General features: G+C 33.3%; 2 protein-coding genes across 2 annotated transcripts; both read right to left on the reverse strand.

Annotated features, from left to right (window-relative positions):
- LOC109712268 (enoyl-CoA hydratase 2, peroxisomal) lies at window positions 2,479-9,486 on the reverse strand. Its single transcript, XM_020235733.1, has 11 exons — window positions 9,360-9,486; window positions 9,198-9,220; window positions 8,986-9,091; window positions 7,110-7,186; window positions 6,835-6,907; window positions 6,558-6,597; window positions 5,564-5,636; window positions 5,342-5,492; window positions 4,330-4,400; window positions 3,029-3,202; window positions 2,479-2,709 (listed from the first exon to the last, which is right to left on the reverse strand). The coding sequence occupies exons 1-11, from the start codon at window positions 9,432-9,434 to the stop codon at window positions 2,622-2,624; spliced, it is 951 nt and encodes a 316-aa protein (XP_020091322.1). The 5' UTR covers window positions 9,435-9,486; the 3' UTR covers window positions 2,479-2,621.
- On the reverse strand, window positions 11,311-17,763 carry LOC109712533 (GDSL esterase/lipase At5g55050-like). The gene is made up of 5 exons (XM_020236139.1): window positions 17,275-17,763; window positions 14,981-15,111; window positions 13,991-14,224; window positions 13,671-13,920; window positions 11,311-11,727 (listed from the first exon to the last, which is right to left on the reverse strand). Exons 1-5 carry the CDS (start codon window positions 17,540-17,542, stop codon window positions 11,501-11,503), a joined length of 1,110 nt encoding a protein of 369 aa, XP_020091728.1. The 5' UTR covers window positions 17,543-17,763; the 3' UTR covers window positions 11,311-11,500.

Here is a 23,745-nt window from a genome sequence, read left to right on the forward strand (position 1 = left end):
ATGAGACACATGAAGCTTTAATTCTCAAATTTTAATGAGTTACAATTTTAGACTCAAGCTACTGCTATTATAAATATAATTTATTATTCTGATATTTTTTTTCTTATTTTTTTTATCTTTCTTATATTTTTATTCTTATATTTTACTGTAGTAGTTATTGTGTTTTTTATTTGTTCACTAGTTAGAAATAAGTGAGCATTCGGTTTACACAATCTATCATTCGATACAAATAAGATAGTGCCCGGTTCAAGCAAGCAATCCATCGCTCAATAGAATAGAAATAAGAGAGTTTGGTTCATGCTATTTATGTGCCACCCTGTTTTGCAGAGGATTCACTCATTCTAGAACTACTTTAGTCTTATCATTCTTAATCTTGTTAACCTTCCAAGCGTAGTCACTGTTTAAAATATTAAAATCGATGTAAGAGATTTAGTGGGTGTTTGGTTCATATTCTGAAAAGTGATTTACGAACCAAGAGTGATTTTTTCATCAATAGAGTGTTTGGTAATATCTATTTTCAAAATCTGATTCTGTTTGTTTAGAATAATAAGTTTTCTAATTTTAGAGACCGAAATCAGAAATAACTAAAACCTGCATTTTAAAATCTAATTCTGCTTTTGAACTCAAATTTTAAATTTTAATTTTAATTTTAGATTCAAATTTAAAATTTAATTTTAGATTCAAATTTAAAATTNTGCTTTTGAACTCAAATTTTAAATTTTAATTTTAAATTTCAAATTCTAAATATCAAATTTAAAAATTTAAATTTATGATTTTACATTCAAATACCAAAATTTAAATTCTGATTCAGATTTTAAATTGTAAATTTAAATTCTAATTTTGACTCATTTTAATTAAGCAAAAAATATTTATGATGTACAACCACAATAGGATTTTGCCAAATAGTCTTACAAAATTACTTCAAAAAATTATTTTCTATTTAGAATCAGCAAAACGCTCTATAGTTTTTAACCAAAATCAATTCTGCAGAAATCACTTGTCCAACAGTTAAGCAAAGTGTTTATTATACCTGATACATAGAATTATTCTAAATTCTAGGACCTCCCCGTAAGACCCTAGGTAGTTCCATTTATAAAATATAATAAGACTAAATTTTTTAACTCGGCTATAGCATTTTAAACGGTGATTAGACCCAAAAGATTAAGAGAGTTAAGCGTGTTAGGAGCCTAGGGCTAGAGTATTTCTAGAATTGATGACTCTTCTGGAAAATGAATATCAAAGTTGGTATCCAAACTAATTATCATTGGAAGTGTGAGATGACTCTCCTGGGAAGTGGATGTCTCAGCTGGATCTCTTAATTTTGCTCTTTGAAAAAAAATCCTAATACTCATAATTTCATAGGATAACAAATTTCACCAATGAAATAATTGTCTTATTCTAATAAAATGACTTCAAAGCAAACTAAGAGATGCCAATCTAAAAATTAAATCTCGCTCATCGACCAAATACTACAAGCTTCTTAAGTGAATCAAAGAGATACATTGAACAAGATGTTCATCCAATCAAAACAAGACCTTAATGACTTCATCATATTGCGCTCGGTGACGAAATAAATACCGGGATACTAATTTTATATACTTCAATTTTATAATAAGTAAATATTTCTTTTTTCCAACTTAATGAAAGCATTGCGATGAAAACATAACAGTTAGAGATTCCGGAGCAGTAATAAGCATTTAGTGACCAGATTAAAGCTTTAGGTTTAGCAGTAAGCTAAAAATGAGCTATCAAGAACAAACAACAGAAACTCTAATTTGAAATCTCTACTTTTTATTATAAAAAGTTGTAGAAAAAAGAAATAGTATATAAATTTAAATATATATATATTATATATTAGTATATATAATATATATATATAGTTGAGCTGGAATGCTTCGGTAGCAAACGGGTTCCGTTGCCATCCATTTGTTTTCAAGATGGAGCTTTCAAATCGACGATCGGACCGTTGAACATGATCTATATCACTTGAAGTATCAAGAAATCAAATTTCAAATCTTTTCGATATCATTTACCTAATGATCAAAGGGTTTCAAAATTAGTAATTTTAATGGTTGATATGAGGGGTTTCTCGTTTAACGGTGTAAAGCTATCCAAATCAATTGAATTTTGGTTAGAAATTTTTTTAAACTATTTAGAACATATCTATACTCTCGATCATGCTTACAAAATTTCTATCATCACTTTTTAGAGGATATTCATTTTCAGCCGTTTATTTTACGGCCCACTTGATGGACAAGAGAACAATATCGGAAAAGTATGAAATTTGATTTCTAGATGCTTCAAGTGGTATAGATCATTTTCAACGGTGCCGATCGTCGATTCGGAGGCTCCATCATCGAAAACAAATGGGTGGCAACGGAGCCCGTTTGCTACGATAGTATTCCAGCTCAACTCTATATATATATATAATATAATATATAGTATAATATATTATATAATAATATATATATATATATGTATGAAAAGTTTACTCGATAACAAATACCAGCTATGGTCAAACAGCCCTCTAAAGGTATCACTATTAGGTGTAACATATGATGATTGCGACAGCCAAAGGCATTTTATTGCCATTATATTAAGCACTAGAACTGACCTTTGATTTACAATGATGAAGAGATATGTCCGAGTTCAACATAGCCAGAGAGCACGACGCGGTTTCGTTCCTTCACCGTCGTTTGATATATCACCCTACATACATAAATTGTAATTTCAACATGGAGTAAAACTTCTAAAAAATTATCTTTAAGTAGAGCAGTTCTATAAAGCCACGAGCATCTTTTTGATTGAAATAATCTTAGCAGCTTTCAACTGCAACCAATTATAGAAGTTTTACATTAGAGCTTCTACTTATGCAACCAAGAAGAACCTCATTTCATCCTTGGGCCTTAGCACTATTTTTTTTTTTCTTGCCAATACAGCTGGCTACTGTTTCTGAGAGCATTGAGGTTGTTGCAGAAGCCAGCCAGGCCCAACAAACACTAGTGCCTTAGCTGGAGAATATATTTACCTTGGGCCTTCGAGCCACATTTCCGTGATTAGAGTTTCTCCTGGGTAAACATGCAAAAGAAACCGACCGAAGATGGTTTTGACTGCAGTTGGTTCACCATTGCAAAATGATCTAATGACAGCTCTGACTGCAAAACCTAGAGTACATAATCCATGAAGAATAGGGCGAGTGAACCTTCGAAATGAAGAACAGATCAGTCAATTTAGGAGAAGGAAAACCAACCAAAGGCATGTACAGGTATACCGTGAGAGCACAAAGTGAAGGACGCATTTGAAAGAGTATAATGCACAAGCATCTTAAATTCAGAAAAGGCACAATGACAGGCATACATAATTAAGGTTACTCCACGTTCCATAGAATTGAAAACAAATCAGTCAAGACAGAACAATCTGATAATGCTGATTATATCCTAACCAAATCCAAATCGCTATGGTATCACAATCTCCAATAATAATCAAGGGGAATATTAATTTTTTATTATCAGAATAAATCTAATGATTAAAGATTGATGTTTTATTTGTTGGAATAACTAGGGATGAAGCAGAGGATAGCACAATTCCAAGGATTGGTTGGAACAGTAGTCCAATTTATCCTAGACTCATTTGACCATCATAACTATCCCTCAACTATTTTATCGTCTTCAGTAGATTAAGGCTTATAACAAACAGTACCACGCAACGTGAAACAAAGGCCATGATACGGCCAGGGGCTCAAAAGATGGTAATTGTACATGGTTACCTTCATAACGTGATTCATAGTCATTTTCCAGTTGCCTTTACACTCAACACAAGCAAATTAATAGTAAATGGCATGGTCGATGACTATTTAAAATGACATGCAGGTACAAAGGTTGAAGATCAAAATTTAAAGTAGTTAGTCTACTCGACTCAACAATAAAACTTACCAAATGTACATTGATCCCATGTTTTTTGCATCTAACTGAAGATTGATTTTCTACCCATCTCATTTTCATAACTGAAGATTGATTTTCTACCCATCTCATTTATTGCTCCTCTTACTTTTTGTGCAAGTCACAAATATGTGAATTCCTCTTCATTGAAGCAAAGGTAATCGGTCTCACCTAAGTATCATGGTTACTAGCCAATTATATGATATACTATTGAGTTTTTTTTTCCCAACAAACTCGTTCCACACATTACAACGTTCAACACTTGCAAATGCAGCACATCCGCGGGATGGCATAAAAAAAAGTTTACAAAGAAAAGAATTAACAGATGTAAAAAGAAGCAGTGAACAAAACAGTTACAGCAAAATAATCTTATAATGCTAATTTTACATACCCTGCAGGCTGTGCCACCATAGGATCTGAATGCAAAGGATTGTAATCACCTGATAACCTATATAGAAGAGCCTGCAATGAACTGAAGTGATGCATCAGAAATAACAGGAAGTCTAACTGATTCCTCAACGAACAATAAAGAACAACTACAAATAGAAAACTGCTTATGAGGACAGTGATACAGTGTGGAAATACTTAAAGACCCAGGCCAACCAAAGAGAGAAGTTAAATTTACAGCTACAATTAAAAGTACAATTACACAAACTACTTGAGGCCAAAGAAAAGGAGAATACAGATTGCTAATCGTGACTATCAACACATGCAGCTTTTTTTTTTCTCGCTCAAATAAATAGGTTGATGTGCGTATCTCAACATCAAAACACAATATCTGAATCATGGAAATGTGAGAATTTTAAACTGATAGTTGTTATTTGGTGTCTCAGAAAACATTGGCGGAAAAAAAAAGGAAGAAAAAGTAGTCTTAACCCCTTATATCCATCACACAAGTTAATCAATTACCTTTGTTATTTTAACTGTAACAACTAAATGAAGTTACACAAATCTTTAGTCAAGCCTTCGTGCAAATCCAATTTATTTTATTATTCTGTTTCCCCTATATTCATGGTTTTATAGAGCATAAGTGATGTGAGATTTATACATGTTTTTTGCTTAAGCTCTGCATCATTTGAATATTAGGTAGAAGAATAATCAGGTAATACACCATAGTACTAAATTGGACCATTTAATGTAAACTCATGATGCTTTTATATGAAATTGTGTATGGGTAGAAGAACAGCTACTGACCCAACCGGACAGAGCTCTTTTTAAGACCAAAGAATGGTCACAGTGCCCTTTCTGTTCTACATACGAAATAGCCATAACATCAAACATAGTAAATTGACTACAGTAATATGTTTCGTGAAGGTCATGCATGACATAAACGACAAATAAAAGAAATAAAGTTACAAACAAAAGGTGCATTAAGACTACAGAACAGAATATAAGTGGCATGCCTGAGATTTTTGAGTGCAGTCTTCGTATACTGCTGAAGGTGACGTCTTTGGAATTGAAACACGGGAAATCTGATTGGGAGGATAAGTTGCATATGAATACGGCTGTGAGGAATCTGAAAAGCCTCCGGAACCACGCAAGTAAATGGTACTCCTGCAATGAGTTGTGCACTATAAGACTGACCGGGTGAGTTCAATTATAGTAATTTCTCATCTCTTACTAACCTGTTCATGCATACAACTTCACCAGAGTCCTTTAGATAGCTAGTGGTTTCAAGCTCAACAATAGCAGCTTTCCCTGCAGCATATAATAAATCATTCTAATGATGCTATTTTAAGTCCACATATGGAGTTGTTTAGGTATTTATTTCAGACCTCAAGTACAGAATCCACATTTAGGGCATGTTTGGTTTAGAATAGGAATTGAAATTGGAATAGGCAACGGGAGTGTGACCAAAATCGAAAATGGAATGTTGAAAACTCCTAATTTGTTTGGTTCATAAAAGGAATCGGAATAGGAATCATATTCAAATTGAAATCCAAAAAAATTACATTTTAATTAAAATTAAAATTTACCCAAATGTGTAATCAAAATTTGAATCCAAATCTGAACTCCCAATTTGAACTTAAAACTTGAATTTACAATTCAAAGTCAAATTTTAAATTTAGAACTAAATTCAAACATCAAACTTATATTAGAATTTAAATTTCAACTTAAGAAATTAAAAATTGAATTTTAAATTCATAACTCAAATTCAAATTTAAAAATTATAATTTGTTCTAAAATTAAATATAGACTAATATTTGAATTTAAATAACTGTTAGTTATATATATATATATATATATAAAAAGTGTTCTTTTCTCAATCTCTTCCGAAATCAAAGTTGACTCCCACCTCTATGTTTAGGAATCATTTTGTGGGGAGCGGGGGATTCGATTACCCCAGGATTGGAAATTGGAATGCCAATCCCTCAAACCAAACACGAACAATAGGAATGGATCATTTTGATTCCTATTCCAAGCCTCAATTCTTCAAACCAAACATGCCCATAGATTGAATGGAATAAACAAGTTTATTTACTTAAATTGAAACAGTTGCTGCCACAAAGTTATGAAAGAAAAAATGTGGTCACTTCCTTCTTTGGTAGCAAAACCAGTCAAGAGAAAAAGTCAGAGAATTAATGGACAGATTGCAGGCAAGTGATAACATTAACACACCTTTGTCATGCAAGCCTGCGATGGATACCTTGTTTACAATCTGAATAAAAAAAAAAAAGGCTTCACTACTAACTAAATTTAGAAAGCGAAAATAAATTTTCATTGCGCAGCTAAAAGATTTTCTAGTTGTACATCAAATATGAAGCTCATAGAAATTCAAAGTTCAGACTATATCAAAAAACATAAATCAAGTGCCAACTTAGCAACCCCAAATCACAAGTTATAGAACAAATAATATTTAAATTCAGTTTCAACAACTTGTTGCCAGAGGTCTTACGCTGCTACTTGAAGGAAAAGGCCTATAGATCTCAATGTATTGCTGACCATGCAACAACAGTTTCGGATCATATCTGGGTAAGAAACACAAGAATCCGGGTAAACTTCAAACTATAAGACAGTTGATAAGCAAGGTCAATGAATAAACTTCACAGCATAAGCTAGTTAAAAAGGTCAATAAACATGACAGACTCAAAGACATAAGGCCCAAAATGTAGCTAAGAATATCAGCAAGTGCAAGAACAATTGAAAGCTAATAATATTGGATGTACTTACTGTAGGCCAGTGATGCCTTCAAGTCCAAGCCCATTAAGCTTTTGGAAAGGAAACAGAGCAGCAAAAGTTGGCAAAACCTGCAGATGAGATTAATAGCAGGTAAACTAATCATCCACTGGGAAAGAATAAATTGCGTGATACAAATGAATAGTGGTTGGCCTTTTATATTCAGAAAAGCACCAGAGTCACAAACTCTACTTTGAAAATTTATTGAATAGATACACTTGTTTGTAGAGACTGTAAATACACCAATCTAAACCACTAATATATTAAAAATAAAAATTTAAGCAAAAAAGGAATGATCTCAACCATAAGCTTAGTGATGCACATGCCACATCAACGTAAGTTTAATTGCAGTCATAATTTCTGGCATTAGCCCAGCAAGTGCAATATACTAAGGAATTGAAAAAAAAGGGCGTCATAAACTGTGTAATTATATGTTCTCTTCCGGTCAACTTCTTAAACCTCCTACCAAGAAAACTACTCCCTCTTCATCTAAGCTATGGCTGCTTCTTGTTGCTGAAAGTGGAGATCAACTATATGCTTCATACTTTTTAAATTGCAGCACTCACTATTGTTGAGCCTTTTCAGCTTTACCCCTAAAACATAAATATCCGTGTAAAATTTGAAAATTACGCATCTGCACCTCAAAATCCTTAATTCTCAGTTGTGCACCGTTAAATTCCAAAACTTATTTGCCCTATACAAATTGACTAATGTCAATTGACCGCTAATTTTTTTTTTCTGTCGAGAGTGCTATGCCATTAAAGAAACACATCATTTAAGATATTTTTTTTCCTTTTTTAAGAGTCTAGTATTTTAGTGTTCACATCAAGGTTTTAAGTGCCCGTCGGCACGGACCGTATCCACCGTGCCGTACCGTGCCAACAAGATACCGACACGATACAGACCCCGTGCCGATGACACAACTCAAAACCCTCTATTCTTTAAATTAGTAAATAATTTTCTCAATAAAGTTCAAAAGATGTGATAAAAAGACATAATAAATAGTTAGAATATTTTATTGCTAAAGAAAATAAATATTTTATACTATTATGTGTCGGCACACAAGAATTTTTTTGACCGGCACGCATCTGCACTGCTCGGCACGCACCGTGCCATACCGTACCGGCAAGTTTTCGGCACGACCCCGTGCCACGGCACTTAAATCCTTGGTTCACATAGAATGGCATAAGAGATGGGATGGAGAAACTAAGGCCCTATTTGCTTACACAATCTTATTCCACATGTCTTTTTAATTTTCTTCAAAATTATGTAGTCTTTGAAAGATGAAGAGTGCGGTCAAATGTCTAGAATGAATAACATATTTAGCCTTCAAAATGATTTTCTAAGAATAAGATAAATCACCTCTTATATAAAATATGCTATCTTACCAAATTATGAATACCAGGACCTTTTAAGAAGAAAAATTTAAACTCTTTGCTTCGAATCACAATATAAAATGTTAGTGCTGAATAAATTACCGACATCCAAACAGAGCCTAAAAGAGTATATTTTTCAAGAGTAATATGGTCATTTTAACAATAAAAAGTCAAATTTAAAGGATCAACTATTACAAAGGGATACATTTTGCAAAATTTTAGAATTTCAAGAAACATAACTTTATCTCTTAAAACTTTTTAGCACTTAAATCCCTTTAGAGACAAATATGCAATTTCACCAATTTACAGCTATATGTACTCAATCGTCTCCTACCGAAATTTGTACCACTCATTTATCTACTCAAACCTAACAATCTAATTAACATGTCTCTTCAATCCATTTCTCACCAATAAAGAAGAAAATATGGCATTAAATACAGAACCAAATTAAATAAAAAGAACTGAAAATTTCGGATTAAGGCCGTTAAATCGACCTGGATGAAGGGTTGCCCATTCGGATGGTAAACATACTTGAGCTCCTTTTCGTCCACCGGATCGGCGCCGCAAGCTCCGACGCCGAGAGCGTACAGCGCCACATCCCTTCAAATCCAATACAAGATTCAATTGGATTAGATTAGATTAGATTCAGTAGAAGCAAACCATGTGGAATGGATCGGATCGGGAGAAGGAGGGGGAAGTAACGAACCTCTCTGTATAGGAGAAGGATCTCTGAGCGCGAAGCAGCGAACCGAGAGAGAGAGAGAGAGAGAGAGAGAGAGAGAGAGAGAGAGAGAGAGAGAGAGGTGAGATGAGTTCATGGTGAAAGAGGAGAGGAGAAGAGGAGGAGGAAGAGGAGGAGAGGGGGAACCTCGGGGAACTTGTGGGAGATGACGAGGGAGGGGTCGATCGAGGAGGAGGAGAGGGATCGGCTAGGGTTCGCCATGGATGGGGGGAGGGGGGCGTCGAAGCTCCGCTAGAGAGACCGGTGGACGACGACAGGTAAAAATCCATGGAGACCCCTCAATTATACGATATTTGACAACTGCACGGTACCCCCTCAACTATAGGATATTTTGAAATCGATACCTCTACTTTTATACTTTCCGTCAATTTTAACAGATCTCTCTATAGTTTCAAAATTTTGAAAATGATCCTTAAAAATCTAAAATACCACGTATATTCTTCTGAACATATGAGCCTTTTTAAAATATCACTTTCGGATTAAAAGAGAGTTAAATACTGATTAACTTAATAAAATAATAATTTTATTCTCAACTATAGGATATTTTGAAAGAGGGCCCTCAACGGTTATTGTTAGCACCAAGCATTTTGTACTATCGATAATATAATACCCGGACTTTCTCTTTATATAATATAGTCCGGCTACTATACTATCTATATTATCGAATTTGTGCTATCGAGTTTTTTGCCGTTAGATTTACTTATATATGAGAGTCCGGCTACTATACTATCGATAGTACCAAGCGTTTGGTGCCATCGAGTTTTCTGCCGTTGGATCTACCCTTTTGGCCATTTTCATTTGTTAGATCATATTATTCAACTAGCCACCCACTCAACCTGAGGGCTACTATCATCCTGACCGTACATCCCTTCATCTATGGATCAAAAACCTAATACCAAGCGGTTGGTATTATTAATTATATAGTAGCCTAATTATATATATATATATATATATATGTTAGGGTTACTATACTCTTAGGGCCCATTTGGTTCGAGTTATGTAATATTATAAAGTATCTTGATATATTCATGTATCTTGAATTTCGGCGTGAGATTACTGCTGATGCTGCATTAGCGCGTTTGGTTTAATGTAGTAATGCAATACTAGATTACAGTGATTATAGCATTAATACGTTTGGTTCAGTTTATAAAATTTAATAATCCTGACATAAAAGTATAGTTTTTTTCAAAATTGCCCTTATTGTGGTCATTTGAATATTATTTTTTGCGAAAATGACGAATGGAGGGAATGAGATCGTGATGATTACCTGGGAGGACGACGCAATAGAAGATGATAGGTGTTCGTGAGAGAGAGAGAAAGAGAGAGAGACGTTGAGAGAGAGAGAGCGAGAGAAAGCGGCGTGCGAGAGAGAGGGGGGAAGGCGAGAGAGAGATGAAAATAATACTAATTAGATTTGGGGTTGTTGGAGGATAAAATTGTCATTTTATATAATATGTAGTATTAACGGGTTTCAGTATTGCAAGATACACGACCTCCCTCCCGTTAATATTTTCTATGTAATCCTGCTCGATTTGTAATGCTACATTAACGACTAGATTACATAACGGATTAACCAAACACAATTATCCTGGCAAGATTGCCTGTAATCTTGCCAGGATAACTCGAACTAAACGCACCCTTATGAGTATTCCGTGCCGGTAACTAATGTATCGAACTTTTTGACTGGGTCTGGCTTAGGCTTACACATATCCAAATATACCTGAAATTTTTTCAGACGTAAATTTTAAATTCGGTTTAGAGCCTATAATTCAGATATCCAAAGTCCAGCCTATTTATGGCCCGTGAGGTCCGGTTTATATATTTTCATATATTTTTACCCTTATAATCTTATTCCTAAAAATTAACTTAAAAATTAAATATATAGTATATAGTTCCAGACATTTCATCTTACTCTTCATCAACCAAATAATACAAGTTAGAATAAGTCAAAAGAAAAAAAAAAAATCTGAATAAGGTGTTCATGCATCCATACACGTTGATACCGTAGTAAAGGAATCGATCCAATCTTAAAGCTTATACTGATACTAATAGGTCCAAATACTCCGAAACAACATAATTAATCCAATATGGGAGTATTATGTTTTATTTGCCAAACCAACAACCACAATTTCCTCCCATTTATTAAGCATCTATCAATCGATCTAGATGAATGAGCACAAAAAAGAAAAAAAAAGGATAAAAAAAAGTTCACATGAAAAAGAAGAAAAAAAATAAAGGATAAAACTAATTAAGTTTATGATCCTTGATTAGTAAGTGTCCTCCACAAGCTGTTTGAGAGTGATAGGGGAGGCAAACTGGGGAGGGCCATTGTAGAACATAAAGGCGGCCAATTTAGAAGCAGCCTGGGTGGGGTGCAGACTGTCCCAGAACAGGTACTTGGTCCGGTCGGAGCAGAAAGTCGTGTTCGGCGCGCACCAGATCTCGGCGTTGAACTTCCCGCCGCCGCAGCACGCACTCTTCACCTCGATGAATCCTTAAAAGAGAAAAAAAAAAAAAAACAAAAGTACGTAATTTACTCGTGTCTTGATTGACCTTGCTTCTGTTTTTATTTTTGTTGACTTTTTTTTTTTTCTCCTGTGGAGAGTATGCATTAAAAAAAGAATTCGATACGATGGTTTTCTAAAAGCACCGAATTACTTTATATCTTGGAAAGNGTCCGGTCGGAGCAGAAAGTCGTGTTCGGCGCGCACCAGATCTCGGCGTTGAACTTCCCGCCGCCGCAGCACGCACTCTTCACCTCGATGAATCCTTAAAAGAAAGAAAGAAAAGCGCTCTTTCTCCACTCACATAAAAGTAGTGGCAAAGCCGGTAGTTTACTTTTACTGCAAGCAGCTCTAAAATGTTGGCGGTTAGACCAGCATCGTCTTACCTATTAGGGATGTAAACGGGGTGGATCTCAGGGGCGGGAGCCCCGCCCCGCTTTCCGTCCCGACTAGTAAAATTTCGCCCCGCCTTCCGCTCCGAATCCGTGACGGGTTAAAAACTATATCCCATAATCCGCTCCGCCTCGTAACCCGCCTCCCGCCGGCGCCCCGAATCCGCCCGACAAATTAATATTTTTTATAAAATTATAAAATTATTAATATTTATAAAATATAAATTCATAATTTTTAATAATATTATATATATAATTAATAATATTAATTATAAAAATCAAAAATATCAATCATAATTCAAAACAAAATTTTAAATTTTAAATACATGAGAAATGAGAGTACTAATTTATTTATATTTTGAATTTTTTTATAAATACATTATTTTTTTAGGGATATTCTTTTAAAATATAAATGGTTTTCGGGCCGAATTCGGGGCGGATCATGACGGGGCGGATTCAGGACGGATCAAAATTTCTTCCGTTTTCTATCCCGAATTCATCTCGGATTATAAAATTTACTCCGTTTCCTGCCCCGTACCCATTTATTTTCTCCCATTAATTTATTACCCCCGTCGGGGGGATCGGGGCAGGAGCTTCACCAACCCGGATCCGTTTGCATCCCTACTACCTATGTGACGGAGAGCGGTGTAAGCCAAATCATATTCGAAACTCTCTGACGTCTATGTTTATAGACTTTAACTTGGTTAATCTCTTTCCACCACGATCCACAGAAAAGTTAAGTCTATAAGAATCCAAAATTACCAAACTACTATCAGTCTAGTGGTTAAGTGTCTAGATGACGATCAAAATCAGTAACGACCCGAGCCTTTTAAAATGAGTAAATTTTCAAATTGATTTTGTGGTTGGTTGGGTGGTGTTGGCTCTTTATAATTGGGCTATAGTGGGTCCAACATCCTGCCTCGTGATAATAGGTCCGAAAGACTAATAAGGTAAGTTGAGTAAGCTTAATAAGTTGAATGGAGGTGCGATCCATAAGAGAGCTAATGGCAAGAGGCCGAACAATAGACTCAACGTCCAGATGGATTGAGTCGGATCGAAGCCCATGAGCACTGTGGCTGAGCCCGTAAGTGCAACGGGTGCTCTTCTTATCAACACGTACTTTTGGGATAGTTGGTTAGCGCTTACGATTCACAAGTGATATCAGAGCCTGTAGCGTGAGTTCGATTTCTACATGCTGCATTTAATAGTGCAGGTGTTGGGGGTCGACTAATAAGTCAAATTGGGTGAGCCTAATAAGTTGAGTGAAGGTGCGGTCCACAAAAGATCTAACGACAAGAGGCCCAACAATAGACCCAACGTCCAGGTGGATTGGACTAGGTTGAAGCCCGTGAACGCTGTGGTTGAGCCCTTAAGTGCGATGGATGCGTCATTCCTATCGACATATGTTTTTGGATAGTTGGTTAGCGCTTGATAGTTCATTAACGCTTACGATCCACAGGTAGGAGTGTCTAAAACCCACAAAAGAAAAAAAAAATGGAAAAGGAGATTAAAATTGAAATATAAAATTATTTTGGGCATACCTACTGAATTAGGGTTGGCTAAGGCAGTAGACACCAACTCATATGAACTCCCCACTGAGTACTTCAAACCTTGCAGTTGTGTGCTAAGTTGGTTCCACAAAACCCTAACAGCATCATTCAAAACTTTGGCCAATTCATTCAATGCATCGATGCATTCTCCGGTCGGATTCAATGTTCGCGCATACGGGCAGCATCCCATTGTCGTCACATCGATCACCTCAAACTTTCTTGCGCCCAAATCGTACAATTTCTGCGACAAAATCGACCGTTCAGCGACTAACTCGAAAATTTTCAGAGTACAACAATGTGCCTAAACTTACTTTGATATGGCTCGCATAGTTCGATACGAAGGTATCGATGAAGAGTTTTACTACGGTGGCGTTCGGAGATTTGTTCTGCGAGAAGAAGGCGAATGCGTCGTTCCCGCCCGAGCTAATGATGAAGATCGATTTTGAGAGCAAGAAGTCGGCTCTTTTCGGACTTAGTTTTGATAAGATCTGCGATTTGAGCGTAGCGAAATCTTCTATTTGCTTGCTCATAGTAATAGTAGACCCCTGTAGAAAACAAAAAAGATTTTCATAAAATAAGTTATGTTTAAGAAAAATTTTCGCTTCATCACGATATTTATGAATCAGACCAGTTAACATGCAACACATACATTAAAAACAAGCTAAGTTATCCTACTCTATTACTAAAATGGTCATAAACGAGCAATGCTTGAGCTTACCACATACATTATATAATAGGGATAATTGTCTATATACCCCTCAAAACTTTGAAAATATCTCATTTATTTCTACTCTTTTTTTTTTTTTCTTTCCAATATACCTCTCATATGTTCTTCCGTTATTTCAAAATACTCCTACAATTACCATCCGTTAAGTTAATTAACTTAGTTTAAACGTAAATTAAATATCTACCACAGTTAAAAAAAATTAAAATGCCACTTTTATCCTTAACTTAAAGATAAATAAGAAATGTTGGTGATAATAAAAGGGCATATTTGAAAAGACCAAAAAGCAAAATACTCTTTGTGTCCCTAACTAAAAGGTAAATAAGAAAAGTCAATGATGGTAGATATTTAATTTTGAAACGTAAAAAAGGTATTTTCAATATTAACCTTTTAAGAGTGGTAAATCAGAAAGTCGAAAACTTTTCAGGGGTATATAAGCAATTGCCCCTTAATAATATATATGAAGTATTTTTTTTTTATTTTTTCAAAGTAAATAAAACAATTAATTAATAGAAACTAAAAAAAGGAAGAGGAGATAAGGTAGAGAGAGAGAGGAGGTGGTGGAATAATTGCTCACTGTGGTGTTGAGAATGCCAGATCCTGCAGATGCAAAGTTGACTCCAATGAGGCCTCTGTGGATTTGAGAAGTGCTCTTATGTGGGAGAGAGAGATATGGGGGAGGGCTCCTTTTGAAGCCCACTCTTTTAGCTGCATTTATACAAAGTAATATTTCAAGGATCACAATAATAAGAAATTAAGCAACATGTAGATAGATGATAGGACATTTATGTAAGTTGATTTGCAAATTTTATTATTTTTGATTGGTAGGGTCAGAATTGTAATTAATTCAGTTGAATCTTCACGTGCAGCTCCAACTGTAGCAGTTAGAATTAAATGAATCAAATTAGAAACTATATTCAAATACATATATCTATACTATATATAAAAGCACGTATATTCAAATTTGGGTCTGTCGACAGACCCATTTTTTGGCGGAAAAATTAGCGCCCATTTTTCTCTTNTGATCACACGTGACTGCGTTTTTTTTTGCATTAGTCAATGGTAAATGCAATTACCAAAATATTACCAAAATATATATGACATAAATTTTGTAGATTTTTTTTAAAAAAATTATAAATTGCTTCAATTATAAAGCATGCAAGTCGTTTAATTGCATACTTCTCAATCAAATTCTTGTGAATCTGGCTATTATGATTCTGAGGATATTTTCTGATTTCAGCCTTATTATATATTTACATATATTCTGAGGATATTTTCTAGGTGGTATGATTAAAAAAATTAGGTTTTGCATAACTGGAATTTTTAAATTAGGCATTTAAGACTATGAACTTTTAAAGATATTAATTTCATTTAAGCCTTTGTATGGTCTAATCATTGACTAAACAATTACTACACCCATTAGATGCTTGTACACTTTCGTGTCGGCTCTCTATTTCATCTCATATTTCAATTCTAATTATAATAAAAATACAGTATTATTAAAAAAAATATAGTTGAAAACGAACAAAGATCGAGGTGTAAGTAGGAGGGTTCTAGAGTGTTTACAAGTTTCACTAAAAAACAAAAATAAAAAATAAAAAAAATAAATAAAGGGTTAATGACCCATAACGTAAGGATANTATATATATATATATCTATCGTAGTTACAACTAGTGTATATAGTATAAATAAGAATAGTAGTAATAATAAGATCAATTCCAATAAAGGACACATGAGGATGATAATTGATCACACGTGACTGCGTTTTTTTTGCATTAGTCAGTGTTTGCCGTTCAATGATAAATGCAATTACCAAAATATATATGACATAAATTTTATAGATTTTTTTTAAAAAAATTATAAATTGCTTCAATTATAAAGCATGCAACTCGCTTAATTGCACACTTCTCAATCAAATTCTTGTGAATCTAGCTATTTTGATTCTGAGGATATTTTCTTGCTTCAGCCTTATTATATATTATCTAGGTGGTATAATTAAAAAATTCAGATTTTGCATAACTGGAATTTTTTAAACTAGGCATATATTTAAGACTATGAACTTTTTAAAGATATTAATTTCATTTAAGCCTTTGTATGGCCTAATCATCGACTAAACAATTACTACACCAATTAGATGCTTGTACACTTCCGTATCGGCGCTCTATTTCATCTCATATTTTAATTCTAATTATAATAAATATGCAGTATTATTAAAATTAAAAATAAAATAGTTGAAAACGAACAATAATTTGATGGTAAGATCTAGGTGTAAGCAGGAGGGTTCTAGAGTGTTTACAAGTTTCACTAAAAAACAAAAATAAATAAATAAATAAATAAATAAATAAAGGGTTGATGACCCATAACGTAAGGATATACAAAAAAGTATAAAAGTCCAAATGCAAAAGTTCGAGAACCGAAGCAAAATTCAACTAACACTCCCTTTGAATGCAAACAAAACAAATAAAAATTGAAACCGTTTAGACCGAAATTTTGAACAGAGAGAAGAATAAAAATTAAGAGTAACAGACAAAAAAATAAATTCTCCAAAAATAAAAAGAAAAAATTTTTTCAACTTTTTATTTGTTTTGTTTGCATTCATCTTTTAGTTTGAGTTATATGGGTCTAGTTATAGGTTGTTATATGATGGTGCATGGATAAGGACTATCTCCTAGTTGCATTTGTATATATATATATATATATATATATATATATATATATATATATATATATATATATATATATTCTCTCTATCCAAACTTAGCCTAAAAAAGTTCATAAAATAGTAATGTAACTTACCCAATAAACTACCTACTTATGAATAGTAATTACTTGTATCAAACACAAAATTAAGCGAGCTGCGACACTAATTACCCAAGAAGTCGGCGCCGTTAAAGCCGTTGCTGAACCTCCCCGTCGGCGTCGAGCGCGGGAAGTCGACGCCGTAGTGCGGAAAGTTGGCCTTGGAGCTGTTCCCGGGGAGGTAGTTGTTGTTGCCGACGTCCATCGTCGAGTCGCCGAACACGTACACCGCAGGCGCCTTCGCCTTCGCCTTGCCCTCGCCGTTCGCGGCCGCGACGAAGCATACGGCGGCGACCGCAGCTGCGAAAAGAAGCGCTGCTGTAGAAGTCGGCGACGACATGGCTAGCTCTGCCGTGTTCTTTGTTACTTAAATTTCTGAGAGGGCTATGAATGTGTGTATGTGCGTAGGTGTGTATTTATAATGGAGCAATTATGGGGTAATAATTGTTATTAGCTAATTATGGCATGTGGCGTATATTTTGGGATTTGAAAAGGAAAGGGGAGTTTGATTTGGTTGATCCGTTCTAAAAAGTAGAGAAGTGGTGGGCTGTGTGAAAAAGAGAAGGAAAAATAAAATATTAAGAAATTTAATTGGAAATTTTGGACATGGTCTACCACAACAATCATGGACTTATATATATATATATATATATAATTGAGTTTCTATGCTTTTAGAAGTACAAAGTTATTGGTGCTTGTAGATTTTTAGCCATTGGATTAAAAGATATGCGGTTAAGATGATGTAGGCCCCCTAGGGTTCAGTGGGTGCTTGGTTGAATAGTATATCTAATGGTTGAANATAGAGCTTCCGACCCAGGTTGTTTCGATTTAGTTATTATCCTTGGTATTTCTGTTGATATATAGTTAGTTAGTTTATGTGGTTCAGTATTTATTTACATTCGAAAATGTAGATTTCTGGATTTTGTAAAATAAAAGATTTTCTACCCCTCGTGGTAGCGTTTTTAAAAGAATAAAGGTTTCTGTGTAGGAAACAGTTTTCAAAAGATTTTTGTGGATTTCTGTTTAAACCTTGAATGTAAAACCGTGATGTGAATGGTGAATGTATGAATGTATAGTTATCTTTATATTCATCTTGTTGTGGTTGTATCCTGGTTGTACTGTGTATTTGATCGACGCCGTGCAAATACAGGGAAGACTCTGTCCGTGTGAACAGTGGATTCCCTGTATTTGTGGCGGATCTGGCATACTCTGGGGTCAGATTTTCAAAAAAAAAAAAAAATTCAGATGCTTTTCCGCTTTGTTTTAAACTGAAAATGGACCCCGGGGCGTGACAGATCCTTCAATTCAAGATCAGAGTTATTGAACTTTATCTATGTAGTGAATAGAATTTTCTATCAAAAATTCAATAAATTTCGATTCTTTTACACCGTTAAACCAGCAAGTATCCCATACCGGCCGTTAACAATTGTCAAATTTGTGACCTCTTGATCGTAAGGTAAATAATGTCGAAAAATTATAAAATTTGATTTCTAGAAGTTTTAAATACTGTAAATAACGTTTAACTGTATGAATCGTCGATTTGGAAGCTCTATCATCGAAAACAATTTATGAGTACGAGAGAGATCGTACTAATAATAGTATAGTAGCCGGACCCTCTCTATATATATATACACACACACACACACACACACACACACACACACACACACACACACACACAAAGAAATAAGATTAATTGTGTTTGAATATTATTTTACTATTAAATTTCTATATTAGTTTTTTAATATATATATTAGAACCTTTATATATAGCTATAAAATTAGATTATGTTTCTCTATTGTCGGATTATTAGCGTTAATCATTAATTTCAAAATCCACCCCGCCCCCACATCCCAACACACATATATATAATGCAAAACTACTATGCTATCAAAAATATAGAGAACTTGGTATTTCTAACTTTTTGGCCCTTTGATCAAGAATTATACGACTGGAACGATTACGGTATCCCTTAGAGTTGAGCGGTTCTCATAAGGTCATTTTTTCATCTTGGAATCGGAATCAAAAGGAACGAATTCGTTTGTCCGTGTTTGGCATGTGGGATTTTTATTTTGATTTTAATTTTCGGATGAATGGGAATCCCCCTAATTACCTCTTTTTTCAATCCAGGCTACATTGAAAATTGAATCCAGGTAGAATTGATTTGTTCGGATTAAATTTAACTTTTTAAACTGATTTTTTTAATTAAAACATAAGTTTAAGTTTAAGAATTATATTTATAAATTTTAATTTGAATTTGAACTTTAAATTAAAAATTAAAATTCAATCAAGCATTTCGAATCTAATTTATAAAATTGAATTTAAATTTAAATTTAAATTTAATTTAAAATCTAAAGTTTTAATCAATTTTTAAAAAAATTTAAATTAAATTTATAAATTCAAATTGAAATTTAAATCATAATTTTAAGTTTGAATTTGAATAAATTGAAATTTATTTTTATATTTTGAATTATTTATTTATTTTCAAATTTTATTTTTTTAAAAAAAATACATTTAAAATTTTGACGTAAATTTTTAATATTTAATTTTTAGTTTGAATTTAAACTAATATATTACAAAGATAAAATTGGCATATTAATTTGATTATCTTTCTAATATCTATCTGAACCAAACTCCGACAATAAAAATGATTCATTTCGATTCTGATTCAGGTGGCGAACCAAACAGAATGAGGTAATAAATCATTCCGATTCCATTTCCAGCTTATTCTCATTCCGATTTCGATACCGATTCCGACTTCGAATTAAACATACCCAGAGGGTAATAATATTAATCCAAATATTAAAAATGATCAAAGAGATTGATCTAAGGGCCAAAAAGTAAAAAAAAATCGAATTTCCTATACTTTCGATAGCATAATAGCTCTACTCTATATATATTACAAAGAAGACTTTTTCAAATTATGATCACACTCTATCAGAACGCTGCAGGTTAAAATATGAGATTAAATGGATGATTAATATGTTACGATTTACCATATTTTATTTTTACAATTAATGGCAGAAAAAAGGCGGCCAATGAAAATGAATAAATTGCACTACATATAGGTCACGAAACTCATTATAAAGATTTATTCAAGTAATTGAACTTTAGTTTTGTTTCCACTAGATCATTCTAGCAAACTCCAATTAATTTTTTTGAAAAAAAAGGAAAAACTTTAAAAACCCTCCCTGTGGTTTCATAGTTTCTCACTTTGCCCCCCTGTGGTTTAAACTGTATCAAATTGTCCCCCTGTGGTTTTGTTTTTATCTTTTTGATAGCTTTTTCGTTAATATTTCATTAAATTATATACAAAAAACTTCAGATACCCATCTAGATTTATCAAATATTCACTTTAGTACTCTTTAATTTTAACTTTATCACTGATTTAAGAAAAAATAATAATAAAATTGATATGAAAAAGAGAAAAAAGAAACCACAGGAGGGCAAATTGATAAATTTTAAACTACAGGGGGGTAAAGTGAGAAACTACGAAACCACGTATGGGGTTTTTGAAGTTTTCCCCAAAAAAAAAAGAAAAGAAGAAGAGTCAATAACTGATTCACTTATCATATCATCTTATAGACATAATGTAATTATTACTGATTCAACTACTAAATCAATTTTGGCGTTATTTTTATTATTTTAATTTTTAAAATAATATATATATATATATATGATAATAAAATTAGCTGTCAAATTATGACCACGTGGTTGGTCGATCGTGACTATAGTTTCAAATCAATTGGTTAAGCCAACGTGACCACCAGTACTTCATTAATTGTGCAAATAGAAAAACTATTGAAAGTCAGATCTTTGAGCTCCTCCAAAAAATGCTGTACTTACAATCCCATGTAAATGTAAAATTACACATTTTATACTTTTGCACAAAAGAGTTTAAATTTTTATTTCAAATTTTTTAAACTAAAAAAATAAAATCTACCCCTAAAAATCTAATAGGGTGTAAACTTTGGACTTATAATTATAGGGTTAATTGTATACAGGTCCTTGCAAATATAGTAAATTATAAATATATTCATGTAAAGTTCAACTTTCATATGTTGTTTCTGCAAAAGTTCTGATATTTTCAAATATGTTTCTGTCGTTAGAATTCGTTAGAAAAATTTAGTTAATTATGGGTTAAATAATTAGTTAATGAGCTGAATTGACCTTTTTACCTCTCTTTAATTAACAGTTGGAACTTTTGGAGGAACATTTGTGATGACAAAAAAATTATTTCACTTATAAAATAGACAGTATTTTAACGATAATAAAACAGAGGGACATATTTGAAAATATTTAGAATTTTGCAGGGACAATATATAAAAGTTGAATTTTGTAGAGATATATTTTAGAATTTACTATATTTGCAAGGATCTGTATAAAATTAACCATATATTATATATGTATAGAATATAGATAGGATATTCCTCTATTAGTTTCTGGGATGTTCAAGAAGCACACATGCTTAACTTCATGTTATTAAAAAAAAATAAATAAATAAAAAGTGATAAAATACATGTTTGGTCCTCAAACTATAATTAAGAACGTGATAATTTGATTCTCAAATTTTAATCTGTTATCATTTTTGGCTCGAATTTTATAGACTTGTTGTAATTAAACCTCATAATCTTAGCATTTTAGTTGAAAGGATTCTTGAAAAAAGTTTTTAAAATGCTAATTTTTTACATGTTTGGTTGAGAGAAAAACTATTTTCTAAAGTATGAAAATCAAAGTGTTATGGGCCAAAATTGTAATTTTATCTTTTGTAATATTATATTAAAGTTTGGTGACTTTAATTGTGAACATGATCCACAATGTGCCAAAAGCTATTATTATTGTAATAAACACAGTCGTAAAGCCACGTGCACCAGCTAAAAAACGCGAAAGTTCTTTTCTAAAGAAAACGATTATGATTAAACTTCAGATGAACCTCAATATCAAACTAAGTCTAAATAAAAATTTTTAAAAATAGTAAAAGACTGAAATCTTAGTATGTAATAGTAATAGTCGAATCAGACGGAAGCAAAAAAAAAAAAAAAAAAAAACATGAAATTTCCTTAAATAATAAAAATTAACTATAATTGACAATTTGGAGCCAAAAATATGAAAGTTGAGTTCGAAAACAGTATTCATGAATAGCGCGACTCTTAGGTTTTATTGGGTTTTTGGTGATTTAAAACTTATTAGGTCTTTTGGGCAGCCCGATACTTGATGGGTCTTGCCGGAAATCCCAACTTAAATTTTCATATGTAAGGTTTAGTTTCACATTGAAAATTAGTTATTATTTATATACTCGTTTATTCTCAGAGTGGTTGTTTCGGAGAAAATGAGAGTTATACTCTCGACTAAACGCACGCGCGCATGAGCACGGACCGGCGCCTAATCCGTATCCCGTATAATCTTGCGCTCCACGGAATTGATGGCGATCTTTTACGCTAGAATATGGACGTTGTATCGCTGGAAGTAACTGCTGGGAAGCCTCACACGTGGAGAGGCAATTTCGCTTGTAGAATAGTGCTCTACACCCCTCAATTTACACGCCTTTTCTAATCCTTTTCTCTACAGTATTTATTATTTAATATATTTTCAAAAATTTTTTAAAACTGAAATTAAACTTTGGAATATGGACGTTATATCGCTGGAAGTAACTGCTGGGAAGCCTCACACGTGGAGGGGCAATTTCGCTTGTAGAACAGTGCTCTGCACGCCTCGATTTACACGCCTTTTCTAATCCTTTTCTCTACAGTATTTATTATTTAATATATTTTCAAAATTTTTTTAAAACTGAAATTAAACTTTGGAATATGGACGTTGTATCGCTGGAAGTAACTGGTGGGAAGCCTCACACGTGGAGGGGCAATTTCGCTTGTAGAATAGTGCTCTGCACGCCTCGATTTACACGCCTTTTCTAATCCTTTTCTCTACAGTATTTATTATTTAATATATTTTTAAAATTTTTTTAAAACTGAAATTAAACTTAATTTGGAATATGGACGTTGTATCGCTGGAAGTAACTGCTAGGAAGCCTTACACGTAGAGGGGCAATTTCGCTTGTAGAACAGTGCTCTGCACATCTCGATTTATATACCTTTTCTAATCCTTTTCTCTATAATATTTATTATTTAATATATTTTCAAAAATTTTTAAAAACTGAAATTAAACTTAATTTGGAATATGGACGTTGTATTGTTGGAAGTAACTGCTGGGAAGCCTCACACGTGGAGGGGCAATTTCGCTTGTAGAATAGTGCTCTGCATGTCTCGATTTACACGCCTTTTCTAATCCTTTTCTCTACAGTATTTATTATTTAATATATTTTTAACTTTTTTTTAAAACTGAAATTAAACTTTGGAATATGGACGTTGTATCGCTGGAAGTAACTGCCAGGAAGCCTCACACGTGGAGGGGCAATTTCGCTTGTAGAACAGTGCTTTGCACGCCTCGATGTACACGCCTTTTCTAATCCTTTTCTCTACAGTATTTATTATTTAATATATTTTCAAAATTTTTTTAAAACTGAAATTAAACTTTCGAATTGAT

The sequence above is a fragment of the Ananas comosus genome, linkage group 7 (assembly GCF_001540865.1).
Source record: "Ananas comosus cultivar F153 linkage group 7, ASM154086v1, whole genome shotgun sequence".
In the NCBI taxonomy this organism is placed as follows: domain Eukaryota; kingdom Viridiplantae; phylum Streptophyta; class Magnoliopsida; order Poales; family Bromeliaceae; genus Ananas; species Ananas comosus.